Source organism: Anneissia japonica, unplaced genomic scaffold (genome assembly GCF_011630105.1).
Source record: "Anneissia japonica isolate Jap-2015-1 unplaced genomic scaffold, ASM1163010v1 scaffold288076_len169038_cov169, whole genome shotgun sequence".
Lineage (NCBI taxonomy): Eukaryota > Metazoa > Echinodermata > Crinoidea > Comatulida > Comatulidae > Anneissia > Anneissia japonica.
This window is the reverse complement of record NW_022706475.1, coordinates 81,361-102,634: the sequence shown is the minus strand read 5'-3', so window position 1 is coordinate 102,634 and position 21,274 is coordinate 81,361. Positions and strand designations below refer to the sequence as shown.

At 33.2% G+C, this 21,274-nt stretch overlaps 2 protein-coding genes across 2 annotated transcripts in view; one reads left to right on the top strand and one right to left on the bottom strand.

Annotated features, from left to right (window-relative positions):
- LOC117106161 (reelin-like) overlaps nucleotides 1-8,371 on the top strand; it is a 37,062-nt gene extending 28,691 nt beyond the window's left edge. The window contains exons 31-43 of the mRNA XM_033247511.1: nucleotides 16-226; nucleotides 364-374; nucleotides 723-805; nucleotides 958-1,234; nucleotides 2,037-2,247; nucleotides 3,048-3,150; nucleotides 3,608-3,834; nucleotides 4,788-5,002; nucleotides 5,160-5,307; nucleotides 6,478-6,736; nucleotides 7,054-7,191; nucleotides 7,405-7,549; nucleotides 8,171-8,371. Of these exons, the coding sequence (XP_033103402.1) occupies nucleotides 16-226; nucleotides 364-374; nucleotides 723-805; nucleotides 958-1,234; nucleotides 2,037-2,247; nucleotides 3,048-3,150; nucleotides 3,608-3,834; nucleotides 4,788-5,002; nucleotides 5,160-5,307; nucleotides 6,478-6,736; nucleotides 7,054-7,191; nucleotides 7,405-7,549; nucleotides 8,171-8,343 (2,201 nt within the window). The 3' untranslated portion in view covers nucleotides 8,344-8,371. The remainder of the gene's footprint in view (nucleotides 1-15; nucleotides 227-363; nucleotides 375-722; nucleotides 806-957; nucleotides 1,235-2,036; nucleotides 2,248-3,047; nucleotides 3,151-3,607; nucleotides 3,835-4,787; nucleotides 5,003-5,159; nucleotides 5,308-6,477; nucleotides 6,737-7,053; nucleotides 7,192-7,404; nucleotides 7,550-8,170) is intronic.
- LOC117106160 lies at nucleotides 8,357-20,358 on the bottom strand. Its single transcript, XM_033247510.1, has 3 exons — nucleotides 20,238-20,358; nucleotides 14,473-15,183; nucleotides 8,357-9,720 (listed from the first exon to the last, which is right to left on the bottom strand). Exons 2-3 carry the CDS (start codon nucleotides 15,175-15,177, stop codon nucleotides 8,995-8,997), a joined length of 1,431 nt encoding a protein of 476 aa, XP_033103401.1. The 5' UTR covers nucleotides 15,178-15,183; nucleotides 20,238-20,358; the 3' UTR covers nucleotides 8,357-8,994.
- Between the last annotated feature and the right edge of the window lie 916 nt (nucleotides 20,359-21,274).

The following is a 21,274-nucleotide window of genomic DNA, read 5'->3' as shown; positions in this document are numbered from 1 at the left end:
TTTTCCTTTTTTTAGGAGCCAACAAGCAAACATGGGCTATTGATAATGTGGTCATAGGTGGTAACCTGATGACTCCGAGAATGATTCTGGAGGATTTTCAGAAGCCGGAACAACTTAGTTCAAGTTGGTTGTTCCATCCAGGAGGATCCTTCTCCCAGTCCTACTGCTCACCAACTAGTTCAGTTGATAAAGCTGATGCTTATTCTGGAGATGCCGTCTCAAAATTGTGAGTTTAAATTAGTTTCATTCCCTTGAATTAATCAAATGGATTGACACTGCGACAATAATTTTAAGACATGACTATATGCAGGCCTAGACATTTACTTTCTTAGCCACTAGCAACCTTTTGCTAAAATTTGCTAGTCGTCAAACATGTAACTGGCAAAAAGAGTTGCTCAACTAATAAAATATATTGATACCAACCCAACATAATATTTTTGGAAAATAAATTGTATGAAAATAACAACTAATGATTATGATGTACTTTATTGAAATTTGTGTGTTAAATGTTGAAATATAATATTTTCTGTTATGGTGAGTGTAGTGCAATAAATATCACAAAGAAAAAGCCAAATGATTATAATCAATTTATATTATATTTATTTTATATTAATTTTATATTATATTATTTTGAAAAGTTCCAGGTTATGTGACTTTTCTTCATATTTTATTTTACCTAATTTGTTTTATTTACTAGGTTAACTACAAGGTATTTTGTATAGATATTTGGATAGAGCAACATGGCTTTCAAATGAGTCAAAGCTGCGGAATCATGGTGTCTAATCAAGCTGCTGTCTTCAACCAGGTAAGCATGGAAAACTAAGGCATTCAGAACACTTATCTATAACATACCCACTTTGAAAACACTCCTGGTTGTTGGTATCATCACCAATATCATTAAATCTTTGAATTTTTTGATGACTTTATTAAATGCACCACTTTCCATTTTCCATTCAGGATGGCCTGAGGCTGCTTTCATCAACTGACTTGGACGCTTTCATGATGGAATACATACAATTTACTATGCGCTTTGGCTGTTCAGCTGGCGTAAACGATGCACACCGCGGTCACAGCGTCCTTGTCCAATATTCCAATAATGGAGGCATCATATGGAAAACATTGAAGGAGATTTATTCCCCTTCTGCAAAGGCACCAAAGTTTTTCAATATCCAACTGTCTGCTAATTCACTGAGTAATAAAACACGGTTCCGATTCTGGCAGCCAAGACACACTGGTATGTATTAAAAGTTTTTTGTTTTCTCAATGTGACATTGCTTGTGTCCTTGGGCAAAACACTTATATGTATGCTTGTATGAAGGACTGTGAATAATGACTATAGAGGAAAGGATGTAGTGGGTCTATGGTTTGTTAGTTAAGGTACCTGCCTTCAAATCCCATAGGCCTGTTTTCAAATCCTGTCAACATCATAATTCTTTCTTACAATTAAGACTTGATTTTCAATTCATAATTTACTAGAATCCACTTTTTAAACATCAATTCTATGTTGACTTCAAGGCAAATTGAGGCCTGCTACATAACATTGTTAACACCATGTTATATATGGAGTTGGACAATTCTATTGTTTTTGAGAAGAAAACTGGTATCTCATTCATAGACTATATAATTTCTGATTTGTGTAAAGTAAATCCTTGCTGAGCCACAGGGCTCATATGCACCAGAGCTTATCCCCATTTTCAAGTAGCGTGAAGCGGATGAGAGCATGATGCTCCCCCTGTGTGGGATGCTTTTCCACCACAGGTTACTCCCAGCAATTTGCTGGTACCCATTGATACAGCTTTGTAGACCGAAGCAACGTAGATAAAGTGCATTTCTCAAGAAGACATGCACATTCGTGTAATGAGTCTTAATTATCGAACCACAACTGGCCCATGTGAAAGAACATTAGCTTGATACTAAAAAGATTCCACAGCAGAAATAATAGTCTAAGAAATGTTTGGCAAACATGCATACAGCTAATCAACCATTGAAAAAAAATCATCTATATTAACCTGTTTTACCTGTTTTCCTTTTTTTAGGAGCCAACAAGCAAACATGGGCTATTGATAATGTGGTCATAGGAGGTAACCTGATGACTCCGAGAATGATCCTGGAGGATTTTCAGAAGCCGGAACAACTTAGTTCAAGTTGGTTGTTCCATCCAGGAGGATCCTTCTCCCAGTCCTACTGCTCACCAACTAGTTCTGTTGATAAAGCTGATGCTTATTCTGGAGATGCCGTCTCAAAATTGTGAGTTTAAATTAGTTTCATTCCCTTGAATTAATCAAATGGATTGACACTGCGACAATAATTATAAGACATGACTATATGCAGGCCTAGACATTTACTTTCTTAGCCACTGGCAACCTATTGCTAAAATTTGGAAAATAAATTGTGTGAAAATAACAACTAATGATTATGATGTACTTCATTGAAATGTATGTGTTAAATGTTGAAATATAATATTTTCTGTTATGGTGAGTGTAGTGCAATAAATATCACAAAGAAATAACCAAATGAGTATAATCAATTTATATTATATTTATTTTATATTAATTTTATGTTATATTATTTTGAAAAGTTCCAGGTTATGTGACTTTTCTTTCATATTTTTATTTTACCTAATTTGTTTTATTTACTAGGTTAACTACAAGGTATTTTGTATAGATATTCCAACTAGCAATCATTTTTTTAAATTTGCTGGTTTGTGAATGTTTATCTAGCAATTATGACAAACCTACTAGCAAATTGCTAGTTTGCTAGCGTGAATTTTGAGCCATGAACAGTATTAAAAGTTTGTACACATATTTGATATTTCCAAATTTATAATTATGAAGCTTGTAATGTAATCTCTAAAGCGCTGTTCAGATTTTAATCTTTTTTTTGACAAAACAAAACTGTTCATATATGGTCATGATATACCTATATATGGTCATGATGTGATGTCATCATGACCATATTTAGGCATGTTTTTGTCAAATACATTGTGATAGTCTGGACAGGGCTTAAGTGATGTTCAATTTTATATATTTTTACATCCATGCCCTCAGGATTGATACAAGGAAAGCTTTAGTTTTTCATCGAAGTGCAGGAGAACGATTTGCCATGACAACAGATGTACATGTAGATGATTATTCATTGATACAGTTTGAAGTAAGAAAACATTTTTGAACAATAAGAAACCTATATGTAATGTAAACATTTACTCATTTAATAAGTTTTCTCTTGTGAATATATGCATGAATATTGCCATTGTTCCTAATTAATTAATTTTAATGTTGTCCACCTTATTTATCATTTGATGTATTTATTAATTAATTGAATAAATGTTAATTGAATTGAATTGAATTGAAAGAACACTCCCACATAAGAAATAGAACCATCTATCTAAGAGTACCACATGAATGCACCAAAACCCTACACTATATGAAAACAAGTAACACATTTACTGGTAATCTGTCTCACATTCATCATGTAAGTAAATATACATTGAGGTAGATTCTTAGGAGGAATGTTAACATTATATTTCACTACAAAGAAACTTTGCATATGCCAGATCGTCAAGTAAAGCAAATCATAAACAATTTTTTCTGTTTTATTTCTAAAATAGATAAACATTGGATGTACATCTTATTCGTCGGATAAAGATCCTGTTCGTCTGGACTACAGCCGTGACCATGGATCTACGTGGGAGTTGCTACGTCCTAATTGTTATGCGACAAATTTCTCCTCAGATGCTTGCTCCCGTGACCTTCACACTCCAAGTATTTATTATAGCGGGGAATCCCCTGATTGGAGAAGAATTAGTATAAGTTTAAATGGACTTCATATATGTGGGTATGTTTCTTTAACTCAATAGGTCTGTTTTTATTTAGCCTTATTGATTTTAATTTTTGTATATTTTGATATTATGTTGTACCATAGTTTTGTACCAATTATTTTGATGTCTGTTTTAAATATTTGCATATTTATTTTCTTTACTGTTTGCCATATTTTTCCATAGCTCATCTTTCTGAAAAACTTGCAAGTCAATTCAATTAAATTCAATTATTATTATGATTGACAACTATTGTTATGATGCCAATTATCATTTTAATTGTTATAACTAGTTAACTGTTGGAATTTAGTTAAATGATTCTTGCTTGCATGTTATAATTTGAAGCAAGTCAATAAGCCTACTGAATCAATTATCTATGTTAACTTGAAATATGTTGCATATGCACACTTGTATATACAGTACCGTAGTGACACATTGATTATTAATATAGGTGTTATTTTGTGGTAAAAGCCAAGGGTTTCCCACTAAGTTTTATGCCGTAGTTAATCTTATGCATTTATTATTATGTGAATGTCAGTTGTAATTGTACCGCACAATAACTGTACATTACATGATCACTCTGATTGTTTACAGGACATTGCAGTATGAATATTGATAAATGTTTTTTTATATTTTACTTTATTTTCTAGCTTGACGTATGCTGGCATAGTGCCCGGTCAAGTTGGGGGTTTTTCCAGTTATGCTTTGTTTGTCTTATGTTCTCATAATTCCTAGATCCTAGTTCCTATCCGAATAAATATAGCATTGAAATCAACATCATCTCTGGTTATTATTTCTCCTGTGCAAGATGTTACAAATGGTATCTTTCTGAAAAACTTGCAAGTCAATTGTTTCTGTTCATTCATTGTAATTGCTTTATGTTTTGATAGTGCTGTAAGGGCTACCCATGCCACATTTGTTAAGTTACACAATCTCATCAAGATTTATTGTTATTTATTTGCACTGTATTTAGATCTGTAAGGTTTAGGTGGGTGCAGGGCTTCTACGAACATGGTGAAAGTCCCAAGCCTTGGGGCTTGGATACTGTGTACATTGGACCAATGTGCCATTGTAGTGGGCATGGTTTTTGTCAAGATAGAAACACTTGCTTATGTGATGAAGGCTATGCTGGGGAGCATTGCCAGCTTGTAAGAGCAAATCCAGTCTTTTTAACCGAATCATTTGAAGGTAAAGAAACACTGCTTATATTTTGCTTTTCAATGCAAAAATAAATAAATAAATTTTTTATTTTCTTTATAATTTTTTTTTTATTGTCGATGATATACTGACTGGATTGTCATTAAAAACGAACCTTTTATTATGGAATTTTGTTTCTCTTGATTAGGTCCACTAGAAAGAAGGAAGTTCATCCAGTGGAGTGGAGGTGAGCCAACAAAAAAATGTGGCGTCCTAATCACTGGAAGAAGTATGCATTTTACAGACAGTGGTAGAAGGATATTGGTCACTACTGACATGGATCTTACTACTGCAACGTAAGTGACTCTTTAATTTTTTTATTAAGTGTTTAGGTTTCAACTTCTTTATTGCAATATGTTTCTTTTTAGTAGTTACTTGTCTTTTGCATTTTTCAATGTTCAACGTTCAATGTTTAATTCCACAATTTAATAATATTATACATTTAATACATTACACAGTGAAACCTAGGAAAACTGCCCCTTCTTGGAATAATGTTTTTAAGTCAATGTGTTTTCTTACCCTGCATATGTTTAGGAACCCCTAAACCATGACCTGGGTTTTGTGTATACATTCTTTTGTCACTGAATAAAGAATGATAGCAAAAAGAAAAATATATATATATATATATAATATATACAGATAAAATAAATCAATTGGATTTGATTTTGTTTTTATTCTCTGTTAAAGGTAAACAAATTACATGTGAACTAAATTGTTCACGTTGACCAATAAACACATCTTGTATCTTGTAAAGCGGTTAGGAAAACAAATGTGTAATTAAAGTATACTAGTAAAATCTGGAACAACTTAACAGTTTTTAAATCATATTAAAGATAGTAAATTCCCATCAAAACCATCAAATAAGTTTTGAATTTTCACTGACATAACAGATGCCTGTGGTTCAGTGGTGGAACAAGTCTTATTGGATAAGGAGTGTACAGAGAGGAGTAGGGGATTACCCCGGTGTAGTGTTTCATACCAGTTGCTCTGCGAGTATGGATCCTAACACCTTTTGCAGGATATACCTTAGTAAACTAAAGTAACAGATCAAATATTAAATTCAGAGGTTTTATGTAAAAAACCTTAGCTAATTTAAGGAACAATGCAAAAATTATAGAAGTAGTGATATTATGTGGTAAATGGAAAAGTATGTATTTTCTTGTCATAATTTAAAGAAAATAACAGTGTACAAACCTGCTAGTGCCAAACCTAATTAATTTAGTATTAATTAATTATAATTATTATTAAGTTAAAAAATTGTAACTAATCAATTTCAGACCTCCTTTCATCAAGTTTGGGGAAAAAGAGGAATTTGATATATATTTACAGATATTTAATTTGTTCTTACCTTAATGATTTTGGAAATATTTGGTTCATCTTTTAAGCACTTTAAAAAAAATTAAAATATGAACTTGCTGTATTTATTGATTTTTTTTTTTTTTACATTAATGCTTTTTTCTTTCTAGTGTTGTGCAATTCTACATCAGACTTGGTTGTGAAGTTGCTCCTGGAATCAATCGTGACAACCCTGTTCTTTTGCAGTACTCAACAAACGGCGGGTTGTCATGGATTCTCATTGAGGAATTACGATTCAACAAAAAAAATAATTCAGTGATATATGTAGCCTTAGAGTTGCCATATATGGCAAGATATAATGCATCCCGGCTCAGATGGTGGCAGCCCTCGACAAATGGGACATTTCAACAGGCTTGGGCCATTGATCAGGTTAGTGAAGCCTGGTTCCATAGAATCGCTGCAAAGGTGCTGCAGCATTTTTACTGCAATCCTTGCACTGTGTAGCTGTCCCCCATGCAATCGAGAACACTCCCTGATTTAACTGGCCTATCAGCGTCATAGAAACCAGGCTTAATGTTTGTATGTTGCAAATTAGGAAAAAAACAGAATTTCGGATATCTTGGTAGATCAAGCAAGGCTGGTACCAAAAAGAGGAAGCTCAAGTATTTTTTAATGAAGATCAAAAAACGTCTCCATCATTAACATTAATATAATATTTAAATAATGTTTCATTCAATTGTTTTTAGATTTATATTGGTGGAGATATTCATGGAAAAAGGTTCTTTAAAGAAGACTTCCAGTATAATGTACAGAATGATGACAATGGATTTGCCTTGGAAAATGACCCAAACTGGATGATCTCCCCAGGAAGCACTAGAGCAACTGTAAGGAGCTTGTTGATATAAATAATAATAATAGTAATTATAATAATAATAATAATAATTATGGATTTATATTCTTCAAAAGAAAATTTCCAAAAGAAAAAAGCATAAGAAAGTAGAAATTGTTGTTAAATTTGGCAGAGTTGATATGTATGTAATGATTATTGCTATTTGTGAGCAATTTATTTTTTATACAAAATGTTTTACTATTATCAGGTGTGTGGTTCTCAAAGACATGTCCTTAGCTTTGCTGACAACACTTTGATGCGTTATACCATAACCTCGGATGTCTTGGTCGATGAGTTCACATTTTTGCAATTTGAACTTTCCATGGGTTGTGACGAGACTTTATCTTGTTATTGTAAGTATTACAGTAACCTCAGCACTCACACTCGTGATTGATGGTTTTCAAGTTTTATTTCTAAAATACTCATTGAACGCCCCATTCTCGGCAAAATTTCACTAAAAAAGGGGGTTTTTTTATAGAAAAAATGCATATGCATTACTCTAATTATTATAAACCATTGAAAAATTTGGCATAAATTTTAGTTTTACGCAAAAGAATAAAAGAAAAGAGAAATACAGACTATTTTTCATAGGAGACTACAATTTTCTCAACTAATTCTTCGTTACTAGGCAACTTCAGAGGTTGTAGATTGCATCCGCTAAAATGCTCTCACTTTTATATATACTTTATACAGTCAATAAAGTGCACCCTCTCTAATGAGATGAAATTGGCAAACTCCCAAAAAGTATTTTTACAAATGCATTTAGCCAGAGACAAAATTAGAAATACAAAATATTAGGTCCTTACTCTAGATCATAAAAGATGAACATTGCTTAAAAGATATAAAAATTATTTTAAGTATAATGTTTTATTTAAAATATAAATATCATGCTTACTAGTGCCCAACAGAGTCCAGTGAAAATATCTATAAATGTAGATAGAATAAATGGTATTAACATAGTAGTGTTTTTACAGCTGTTGAGTTGGAGTTTTCCATCGACATGGGAAAAACATGGTCCCTACTCCAGAAGGAATGCATGCTAAACCAGGTAGATTGTCTTCATTACCGGCAGGGAAGCATCTACACTGCTGATGAATATCATGGATGGAACCGAGTAGTTATTCATCTACCTGCACATACCAGGTAAGTCAGCCTTACATGCATTATACGTACCTGATGAGTCAGCTATGCCTGCACACACCAGGTGAGCCAGCCGTACCTGCACACACCTGGTGAGTCAGCCATACCATTATACACGCCTTATATATGTATTCCAGTGTTAATATCTAGCCAATATTTTAGCTGTTTTACTAATACTGTATTATTTACTAATCATAAAAAAAAAGAATTTTCATGTTTTTGTCCATTTTTACAATTTTCAGATTTAGAATTGGTGCTTAATAGTAATAATTTGCAAAACACTTAAAATGATGCATAAAACAGGAGGCAATACAGATCTGGTTGTAATTATTACCTTATATTGACATTCCTTATATGTAATTGTATAGCACTTAATATTCAGGTATACTTTACTGATATTCAAAGCAGTGACAAACAAGAAGCGAAAAGCGGAATATGAAGTCTTACATTATTAATCCTAAAAGAAATGAATAATTCTGTGCTTGTAACATATAAGCAGCATTTCTACTTTCTTTTTTTTTTTAATTACTGGTAATACTTACAACATTTAATAATCTAAGAGAGAATAGAAACAGTTTTCATATTTGTGTCCACATTCTCATAACAACTGTTACAATTGGCTTTTGAAATTTGTACTTAAAAGATTGTTTAAAATCCCTTATGTAGTTGCATAAAGCAGAAAGCCTGAAAAAGTACAGTAAATGTTGGTATTACTATAGTAATAGTTATAGCTGGCTGACAGAGGCTCAGTCCAAACTTCATCATTTGCTACTAAATCAAGAAGAACCATGTTGCCAAGTGATTTGTAGCCTGATCCACTCTCGAACGCCGAGACAACACGTTGTCCATTTTTCATGATACTTGTTACAATGTTTCCGTTGTCAGATGACCCTGACGTAAACTGGAAGACATAGGTGCCTGAATGTTGACAGACAAACTTGCCTGTGTCTTTATTGTAGTTATTCCCCACATTTGTAAATATTGATGAGTATTTCATTGGACCAATTGGATGACGGCCAGGATCTGTCTCGAATGCAACTGAGAAGGCAGATTTTGGCTGGCTGTTTGTGGAGGCTTGTTCACCTTTCTCTCCTCTTTCGCCTTTCTCACCAATGGCACCTGGTAGACCAATTGGTCCTATTTTACCAGGAAGTCCATCTCTTCCATCTAATCCTTGGTTTCCTTTCTCTCCTTTTCCTCCAATATCTCCTTTTAAGCCTATTGGACCAGGAGCACCAGGGGCACCATGGCTGCCTGGAATTCCAGGAATCCCTGCAGCAGCAGCAGTACAACAACCACTACAGGCTTGAGTATCATGTTGAGCAGTTGCTTGGATGATACAGATAATGCTGAGTTGTATGGCAATTGCAAGATACATTTTGATCTGGAATTGATTAGATCAAATATATATTACTTAAATCATGTATATGCTCATTTGTCTTTTGTAAAAGTTTTCATTTCATTTATTTATTTCTAGATAACATAAAACAGTCATGCTTTAAAGGGTGGCTATAAAACGAAGACCGAAGACCCAAAAACGAGGACCCCTATTTTTTCTCTTTCATTTTGATGATAATACGCCAGGCTTTCACATAATAAAAATTATGCAATTTTTTGGGTGTCTGTTATTGAAATTTTCAAGGGTCTTTGTTTTCTAGATACCCTATATGGATGTCTGTAAAACAAAGACCAAAGACCCGAAAAGCAAAGACCACCAATTATTTCTTAATAATCTTTTTTTTATAGACACCCATTCTATTAATAGATGGAAAGCAATGCATAACTTGTATATAAAGCACTGTCACTTAAAGGTTACTGTTGTGCTACGTGGTCAGGTGATAAATATAATACTGAAAAGATTGAAAGTATTTAAAGTAGGGCAACATGAATCATAATGTTTAGAAAAGACAGCAAATCAGAAATATCTTTTCACTATAGTCGTAATGTTTCAAGTATAGAGGATGTTTTCAAAACTACACAAACTCAATTAAAAATTATGATAGGATTTTGTCCTTCCTCTTTTGATGAGTTTTTTAGATTTATTGAAAGGTGTGTGAGGCAGACTAATACATTGGAATGCAAAAGACAATAATTTGGCATGTTTCATTTCAAAGATCAAATACTATTATTCATTCAACAATCCTTATCATACTCCAAGTATTGAAATGCACGCCATCGTGTCGGGATTGTTCAATATTTCAACATTAATAATCCTATCAATTACAAGTTTTAAGTCTGCTCTCATCAAGTACTATATCTTAATGTATTGACTATTTACTGTTTATGTTAACTTACTTTTGAAAATCTAATTATTAATTAATATCAATTAGTAATATATAACTTTACTGTATGTTTAAATTTTGTATTTTTGTAGTGTAAGTTAAGAGGAAAGTGTGGAAATTATTTTGTTTAGGTTACGCAAGTTGCCTCTCCTATTTCCTGGCAAATGATATATACCTTGGATGCCAAATGAATGTAGTTATTATTATCAAATCAAAGTGATCTTCTATTACAGCACATATTATACGGACACCACAAACTTTTAATTTTCCATGCTTCATGCTTAATTCTGGATGTGTGTTTTTACTGTTAGTTCAATTTTCTTGGAGCTCCTTTTATTTGTGCTTCTTGTTTTTCAATTAAAATTTACAAAAAAAATCCTTCGAATTATGTTCGAAATTGGAATCACTGGTTTGTCAGTGGAGAAAATGGCGTCCAGTTGAACACATTTGTGTCGCCGATAGCAACAGAGTAGCATCACATGGTATTGTGATGTAACACTGTTGTACTCTGCAACCATAATTCCATTCATTGCAATAGCAGTTATAGGATTCTACACATTTGCTATTCACAGTAAACTATAGATACAAGTAACCAACTACTTAGATACCATCTGCAAGCAAACTTCGACTTACCTAAGTTCTCTGAAGCTTCCAAAAGTCTTTCCTTTGATGGTTTTTTGTGCTGTTTCTTTAGTGCTGCTGTCTTGTGTACTGAATGAATCTTTCATCGTTCTGATTACCTTTATATCCAATCAGATTTCTTAAACTTTTCCTGTTTTTTCTTATCTTGTGAATCCATATGAATCAAGTGAAGGTTCAAGAAATTTGTTATTGAATTCCGAAACCACTATTACTTGGTATTATAAAAGACATACTGTTTTTAGATATTGTTACGGATGTATGTCCGAATGATAACAAATTGTGCAGATCCTTGTTATCATCTGGTACAAAGAAAATCAAGCTTCCTTTACTTTACTTATTCTTTGCATCCAGATGGTTAATTAATTCAACAACCTTGTAATTGTGTTATCCATCTATAATGTATGGTACATCATCCTGTTTTCAGATAATCTTTAGAAATGACAACAATACTCCAAATTGTTTGAAGGTTTGCATGGCGAAGTAATAATGTATTAAATACTTGTGTTATAAATAGATAGTTCTGAAAAGAACTGGTTGTTTTTGGGGAACAAATATTGTGGTGGTAGAAACACAGACATGGCTTCAACCTGGGTTTTCCTCTGAATGTCCACATGTTCCTGATATACCTGAATCTGTTTCGGTAAGAACAGACCTGATAAAAATGGCGGTGATATGGATATATATGTTGAGGAGAGTTAAGTCCTGTTTACACTAAGACGATAAAGATCAACGATAAAAAGATAAAAAGCAATTGTTCATATAGAAAAATATTAAACAAATCAAATCAAATGATGTCATAATCATGGCAAAATGATAAAATAGTTTATACTACTATTATTTAATCGTTTTTCCATGTTATGATGTCATTTGATTTGATTTGTGAGAAATATATTTTTATCGTATACATGATAAATCGTTGTGGAATCGTGCTAGTTTGAAAACCTCTACTTCTTTTATTTTCTATATGAACAATTGGATTTTGGCTTTTTATCATTTATCGTCATAGTGTAAACAGGACTTTATAGGTGTTAAATTAATGATTGCACACCTGTTGGTCATGACGGTCTTTTGGTGAAAATGAAGACCTCTTTGTAGTTCTCTCCTTATATCAGCTGTCTACTATCCACCTCCATATAATAGATAACACTCAACACCTAACTAATCTAAAAGAAGTTAGAATGTCATGGGAAAGTTGCCCAGTGTGTAATAAATGGTCAGATAGGCTCTCTGTCTGATATATATTATAAATCTGTTCTTTTAAAAATTATCTTGTCTATCTTGTTGAATTGCGATGCGAATAGAAAACTCTGAAAAAGTATTGTATGGAACGCCATGCAAATAAGTACTGTAGAATGCCTCAGTTTTCACTGATTTAGGGCTGATGTTAAAGTTAAAAAGTAAAAAAAAAAACCATTTAAAAAATTGTAAAGTAAAAATGAAAATATTATAAAGAAAATTGTGAATTTAAAAGAACCAGTAATATTTGAACTACTGCTGCAATGTTAATAAAAAACACTAAATAAGAAATTAAATGAAGTTCACGTATCTGCCTCTGAATAAAGTATTGTACTAAAATTAAAAACTAAATAAAAACATTGAAAAAATTATAAAGTGAAAATAAAAACCAAAATTAAAGAGAACATTGTGAAGTTAAAAGAACCAATAAGATTTGAACTACTGCTGAATGTTAATAAAAAACAATAAATAAGAAAAAATAAAGTTTGCGTATCTGCCTCAGAACCAAAAATATTATAAAAGAAAATTGCAAAGTTAAAAGAACCAGTAATATTTGAACTACTAATATTATCTGTATATATATATGTATATATATTATATATATATTATCTATATATATATATAGAACAAAACTTTATATATAGAACAAACTTTTTTATAAAAATTGTGAATTTTCATTTGTTATAACTTTTCATTTTGTTGGTGTAACAGACGTAACAGATATTGCGAAGTACCCAAAATTAATAAAATAGTAACTAACACCATAAAACGTATGGCACGCACAGACTAATAATTGACGGCTGTACTTGCAACTAGTATCGAATTGTTGATACCCCAGTAAAGATTAAAAAAAACTGTACGCACACGCTAGGTTTGCAAGCAGAGATGTGCATCCTTTTGTTGAATTGCCTTGGCTGCACATACCATGTGAGTAATCATACCTGCCCACACCATGTGAATCGCCATAACTGCACACACCATGTAAATTGACCACACCTGCACACACCTTAATTTGAAAAAATAGGAAGCTTTTGATTGCATGACAGTGGTAGGAAGTAGAACGTAATAAAGTGACTAAAAGTTATTTGCGCATGTAAGAATGTTGAGTTCTCCTCGTCGCATGGATTCTAGGATGCCCAGTAGGACGGTCACACATGAGTGATTCCGTTCTAGCGTTGTGTCGTCGTAGAAGTCGAAAGCTCCCTATTACCGAGACACACCATTTGAGTAACCTGCACATGTTATGTAGTGGCATCATCATCATCATATTCAGGAGTCTTGAAAAGTGGGATGGACGAAGGTGAATTTGTTGGATCAATGATTAAGCAAGGGGGCGCTAGATTGCAAATATGAGGTGATTTTTAACTAGGGAGTGATATTTTTGCTTTGAACATTTTCAGTGGGGGGTTGGAGTGGCGATTGTGCACACCCCTACATAAGCTGCCGCTGTATTTATGTGGTCAACACAAGAAAATATGCACCAACATTTTGTTTTTGAAACAACAGTTCTTTTTATTCAATCTACAATAATAATGGAAAATTCCAAGTAACATAACCAGTCCCAGAATATTCAGATTTTATTTTAGTAAAATATGATGAACTATTTGCACTTTAGGTTGCATCATTGCTGTACCTTGGACTATACATGTAACATTATAAGCTATTTTATACCAATAACACAATTGCCTATTCACTATACTACCATACTCTATAAACAAAATCATTTTTACTGGAAGCAGAGGAGATGTAATTGTAATTTTTAACACATTGTTATTCTTAATATGTAATCTTATATCACATTAAATTGACAGAATTGGATGGTACTTATAGTTTCATCTATATGCAGTATTTTTGACTTTTGTAAACTGGTAATACTGTACTACTTTATTTAATCATCATAAACAAATTAAAACTAACCTTTTTTTTAAATTTATGTTCTTTTTCTCATAACAACTGAATTTTTAATTATCAGCTTATGAAGTTGCATAAAGCAGGAAGCCTGAAAAAGAACAGTAGGTGTTGACATTACTATGATAATAGTTATAGTTGGTTGACAGAGGCTCAGTCCACACTTCATCATTTGCTACTAAATCAAGAACTACCATGTTGCTAACTGATTTGTAGTCTGAACCACTCTCAAATGAGGAGAGAATGCGTTGCCCGTTCTTCATGATGCTTGTTACAATGTTGTTGTTGTTAGATGACAGTGATGCAAATTGGAAGATGTAGATGCCTGGATGTTGACAGACAAACTTGCCTGTTTCTTTATTGTAGTGATTTCCAAAGTTGGTAATTATTAATGGGTATTTTATTGGGCTAACTGGTAGACGGCCTGGATCTGTCTTAAATGCAACTGAGAAGGCAGATTTGGGCTGGCTGTTTGTGGAGGCTTGTTGACCTTTCTCTCCTCTTTCGCCTTTCTCACCAATAGCACCTGGTAGACCAGTTGGTCCTATTTTACCAGGAAGTCCATCTTTTCCATCTAATCCCTGGTTTCCTTTCTCTCCTTTTACTCCAATATCTCCTTTCATGCCTATTGGGCCAGGAGCACCATGGCTGCCTGGAATTCCAGGAATCCCTGCAGGAGCAGTACAACAGCCACCACAGGATGTGGTATCGCCTTGAGTAGCTGCTTGGATGATGCAGATAATGCCGAGTTGTATAGCGATTGCAAGATACATGTTGATCTGAAATGAAATGTTTATTATTTGTATTACATAGCATATGTGGCAAAGACAAGCTAAACCAGTCACTCGTCGCAAATCATGTTTCCATGCTGAGTATATTTTAAACAGAAATTGAATATTCATAGTTATTATCTGTGGATTTTGTAAATAATGAAAAATAAAATTAATATCTACGGTAACTCAATAATCCAATTCACACTTTCCCAAATGCCATATTATTGACTCCCACAGGCCAAAAACCCAGTTTGTTGAATGCCGATTTACTGTACCAAGAATGGGAAGCAGGGGCGGATCCAGAAATGTCCAAGGGTGGGGGCCCCCAAAAGTGGGCCAATCGAAACAACACTACCCTAGGGGGTCTGGGGACATGCCCCTGTGAATTTTTTGTTTTCTAGATGCCCAAAAATAATCTCTGAGTCGTTTTGGGCAATCAATTATTTCTTTTTTTTTCTTCCTCTTTTTCTTCTTTTCTTAACTTTCCAAAAGGGGCGCCCCCCCCAATTTAAATCCACCCCTGGGAGGGATAGCTGTGAGATACTGATTTACAGGAATTACGGTATTTACTTTCAGGTAGACCTGCAAAAAATGGACTATTTGCCCATGTTTAATTATATGGTAACCATCATATTATCTACCCTAGTCAAGTCAGTCAGTCAGACAAACTAATAAAATTACAAAAAGAAAACTGTGGAAGAAAATCTCAAAGGCCTTGTTTCAGTAGATTTGACAATGAGGGGTCTCGGAAGGCCCGGATCCCTTCAGGAAACCTAAAGTGGAGTCTGTAAACTGGAATTTTAAAAAAAAACCAAAAAAAACCAACTCATCAAAAAAAAAAAACTTAAGAACTAACCTTCCCCACCCCCAATTATATTCATGCATCTGCAAACTTATTGTCATAGCAAGTAAACTTATTCCTTTCATAGCAATAGAGGTGATGTTGGTAAAATTGCCCCTGGTAAAAATGGCCCTGAATGACAGAAACAGTAGGTGAAAATTGCCCCAATTGATACAAATTAGTAATGAAACTGATACTTTTAAAAATGTATCAACTACCATATTTATTCGAATAAGGTTTTTGAGTGTGAGGGGTGCTTATTTCGAGGGAGGCATTAATTTTTTTTGGTTTAAAATTAATACGTAAATACTCAAATGCTCCCTTAATTTCACTGTAAATGTGATACTACAACACATAATTACCATCAAAATGTGTGTTTACCTAATCATAAAGAGTTATTGATCTCAACCAGGCTAGAAAATTCTGCTGTAGTAGAACATAATAGAATGTGTTAATTAGGAAAAAATAAATGCCCAGGGTGTGTATTCAAGGGAGGCATTTTTTCGCAATAAGGTTCTGAATTGAGTGTTTATTCAAATAAATTATTAAGGTATTTAAAGTCAGCAAAGAAAAGCAAAAATTTGAGCAGGGGGGGGTGGTTCATTAAAATTGGTCGGAGGGCCAAAGTCTTATGCAGCTTGCGGGCTGCACTTTGCCCACCTATGAATTAGAGTAATGAATCAACGTATCATATGCATTTAAAAAAAATAAAATAATTTAGTTTTTTAAAAGGCATCTAATGCCATTAGTTGCTATTTAAATTACTTTTTGCAGGAATTATATACAAATTAATAACTAAATTATTCAATTCAATTAATTTAAATTTTATTGCTTCACCAGCCGTCAAGCGCTATTATCCACCAAACACAAAGTGTCAATGAATAAAGTATGACGACAAATATATACAATGAAGGGGTAATTTTTAGCTAAACGATAATAGGGCCTACATAAGACCAGCAGTTCTACTGTCAGAAGGAGAGAATTTGGCTGGATCAAGAGTGAGGTTGTATGAAAAGTAAAGGGAAAAAATCAAGTGTGAAATCGAGAAGATTGAGTATGAAAGGGCAAGCATGAGGCAAAAGTCCCGTTAGCAGAAATGGTCCATATAGTGAGCTGTCTGGTAGTTGAGAGTGAGCTGTCAAATGGTCCAGAGGGAGCTGTTAGCAGCTCCATAAACTTTAATTGGTTTTAAGAGTCCATTGGGAGTTAACAAGAGAGTCCTGGCCAGCAACATATAGTCATTGGAATGTAAACAAGAAACCCATTACAATCACTCACTTCATCTCATGGGCTTCAGTGGCAATAAATAATTTAAGAACCCTTCCCTATTCAACAAACCAGCAGGATGTATAACCCGGGTTGGACCAGTTCTGTTAATGGCCAGATATGCAGCATGAAGGAATTAGAATGACGAGAATTACGAAACGATTTAATGGGTCTAAATTTTCATTGGTTAAGCACCATCATTGTCTATTAAATTTTTTTTTTTTGTAACAGATCCCAAGTCTTAGGATTGCCATGTAGTCTCCAAATAGAGTTTAGGCTAAGCTAAATTTACCTATTTTTATGCAGACAATAGGCATACATAAGGTTTATGGAATATTGTGAGCTGCAATAACTGGGTTCAATTCAAGTCACAGTAGGAATTTTTTGAATAAAGCCGGGTACTCACTGCATCGTACAACCGTTGACTAAACCGCCGCACAATGAACCCAACTCCGCGCCCTGTGAGTGCTAGACGATGCGACACCGTCGGTGGTCGTCTGAACAGATCATCGTTAAAATTGATCAGTTGCGTGCGCGTTGCCGCGTTGCGTTCATAGAATGGCATTGGCCGGCGACCATCGAGTGCAGTAAGTGCGCAGCATAAAAGCAACACCACTCCCTAGGCCTTAATAAGAGACTTGGTTTATAAAGAATCGTTTCATCCTTTAAGGACCAAGTACACTTGCCATTGGATGTGAAGGAATTAAAATAATAAATAAATAAATAAACAGTGACCCAATTTTATGGGAACCTTCACTTGTTTATTCATTGTTCAAGTAAAATTAGAATACAGTACGTATGTGCTTCTCTTTTACCCAATTTGAAATTAATCTAAATTTATTTCTGTTATGTATAATTCATTAAATTCCAAATATAATTAAATGATTAACAGTTTAAACTAAACAAATGATTTGTTGATTGATTGATTGATTGATTAGTTTTTGATTTTCTTCAGAATTTTATGTACTTCAAAATTAAAATATAAAATCAATTTCAAATTTAATAAATTTTATCACTGACAGTTTTTATCACAAAATATTTCTGCTAAAAAGATTTTTAAACTTATGTGACAGTAGCATGTTTTAAAAAAAATAAATTATATTATTTACAAAACAAATAATACATTGATTGATTAAATTATTTATTTAAAATAAAGAAATCATATTAATTCAATCAATTGACTGATTGATTGATTAAAACAAATATGTTGATTAATTAAATTTTATGGCAACCTAGATTTGTTTATTCATTTATTTATTAGTTTTAAATAAAATCATTACTTCAGTCAATTGACTAATTTATTGATTAAAACAAATATGTTAATTAATAAAATTTTATGGCAACCTAGATTTGTTTATTTGTTTATTTATTAGTTTTAAATAAAATTATATTACTTCAATCAATTGACTGATTGATTGATTAAAACAAATATGTTATTTAAATTTTATGGCAACCTAGATTTGTTTATTCGTTTATTTATTAGTTTTAAATAAAATTATAAAAGGTTATTTTGCGTAAATAAGAATGCACATGCTCCCCTTTACCTAACTTGAAATTAATCTAAATTTATTTCTGTTATGTGTAGATAATGATCCAATCCAATCAGAACATTTGTAAAGCGCCTTTCTTTGCAGATACGAAGCGCTGCACCCCACATATTTAGGCACCTCACAACTCACAAGCAGCCGTGATCATTGCCTAACCCATGCACAGAACAATTAGTAAACAAATCAAAAGAAGCAGTGGCAAAGTTTGGAATCATAAATAAATCATGCAACAATAAATAATATAAGAATAAAAATGGGATAATTAGTTAAAGAGGTGAGTCTTTAGGTTAGACTTAAAGACAGTCACAGATGGAGAAGATTGAATGTGCACTGGAAGGTTATTCCAGATGAGTGGCACCTCGCACGGAAAAGATATAACAATAATATATTAATTTCCTCATAAAATAATACATGACGTTTAACATTAGGTATCACGGAAAAAGTTATTTATACTTATTTAACAGTAGCATGTTTTAAAAAATAAATTATTTTATTTACAAAAACAAAATATATGATTTATATTTATATTTGATTTATTTATTTAAAATATCAAACGAATGATATGTTAATTGATTAAAATATATATTTTTTTTTAAACCAAACAAATGATTTGTTGATTGATTGATTGATTAGTTTTTGATTTTCTGCAGAATTTTATGTACTTCAAAATTAAAATATAAAATCAATTTTGAATTTAATAAATTTTATCATTGGGGGATGGGGGGTATTTTAACCAACCAATCGAAGCCTTTTTACCGGGGCCATTTTTTCTGGGCCATTTTTACCGCTTACTGATGTTGAGATTCTCATCCTTCACTGCAAGACTTTGAATGAATTTAAATATTTATGTTTTCTTTGTAATACTACCCAATAACAGAGGACAATTTGTGGCGGTCCAGGAATTCAAAATAGAGGGGAGGGGCCCCCAGGGAGGGGACAGATGCAGGGTCTAGGCCACCTCATCCACACCATGGCTATGGCACTCGAGCTGAATTAAAAAAAAATTAGAACTCTAAAAATTTAGAGGATTGAGCCAGGCTATCTGTGCCCTCCACTTATGGTAATGAATTAAACTATTAAACTAAAGTCAGATCTGCAACTTTTTGTAGACTTTTCTACTTTGTGAATAAAATTTCTGGTTGTTGTGCATTTGAATTACCAGTAAGTGCATTAACATTCTACTATATACCAAAAAATACTCATAGACAGTGAACCATCTTTTGCGACTGAAAGTACATAAACATTCTTTTATACAGTAGTAAACTAAACCACATGCTACAATAGTTGCAAGCAAAACTAGACGTACGATGTTTGAAAAGCAGAACATAAGGCTTTTCCCCAATTATGTTCACTTGCAAATTACTAAATAAGCAACTGCATGTAAACTTATTTAAAGTTTTACTTACCTAAGACAGTTTTCCTGAATCTTTATCCTATGGGATGTTGATGAGAGCAGTTTGCAGTTTCCTATCCTTTTGTGCTGTTGCTTTAATGCTGTCTGTGTACTGAATGAACCTTTTGTTGTTCTAATTACCTTTATATACAATCAGATTTCTTGAACTTTTACTATTTTGCTTATCTTGTGAATCCAGATGGATTAAATGAAGGTTCAACAACTTTGTTATTTAATTCCAAAACCAATATTAAGAAACAATTTTCCTATTTTTAGATATCGTTACGGATGTATGTCCAAATGATAACGAACTGCGCACCTTATTTCTTCCTATAACTAGGATGTGCATCATTGTTATCATCAGAATATATCTAACTGAGCATTAACTTCCTTTATTTTACTTATCTTGTGAATCCAGGTGGATGAAATCATTGATCAACATCTTTGATTATTGAATTCTAAAACCAATTACCTTCTATCGTTAAGTACATTATCCTGTATTCAGATATACTTACGGATGTACTTCGGAACGATAAAAATACTTAGCACATTATTCTTTCTGGAAATAAGGTGTGGATCATTCTTCATCCCAACCTATCTAACTGTGTACAAAGATAATCAAACAAACCTTATTTAGTCTTTACTGACATTAATGACAGTCAAGGTGCAAAGTGGTGGCAGGTTCATGAAATGTCAGGGACAAGGCAATTAGGTGACAGACAGACACAGTATATATTCTCTAACAAAGTTAATATGAAACATTAATTAGTCTTTATGGACTGGTAGTCACTAAGGTTTGAAAACATTGCTAGCTATTAAGACTAGTATACACATACCATGTGAGCAACCATATCTGCATTTGCAATCTGCACACACCATGTGCATCAACCGTACATACACACACACACACACACACGCGCGCGCACACACGCACACGTACCATGTACAGTAGCTAATCATACTGGCACCCACCATGTGAGTAATCATACCTGCACACACCATGTGAGTCAGCCATGCCTGCAAACACTGTCTGGGTCAACCAGTGGTGGC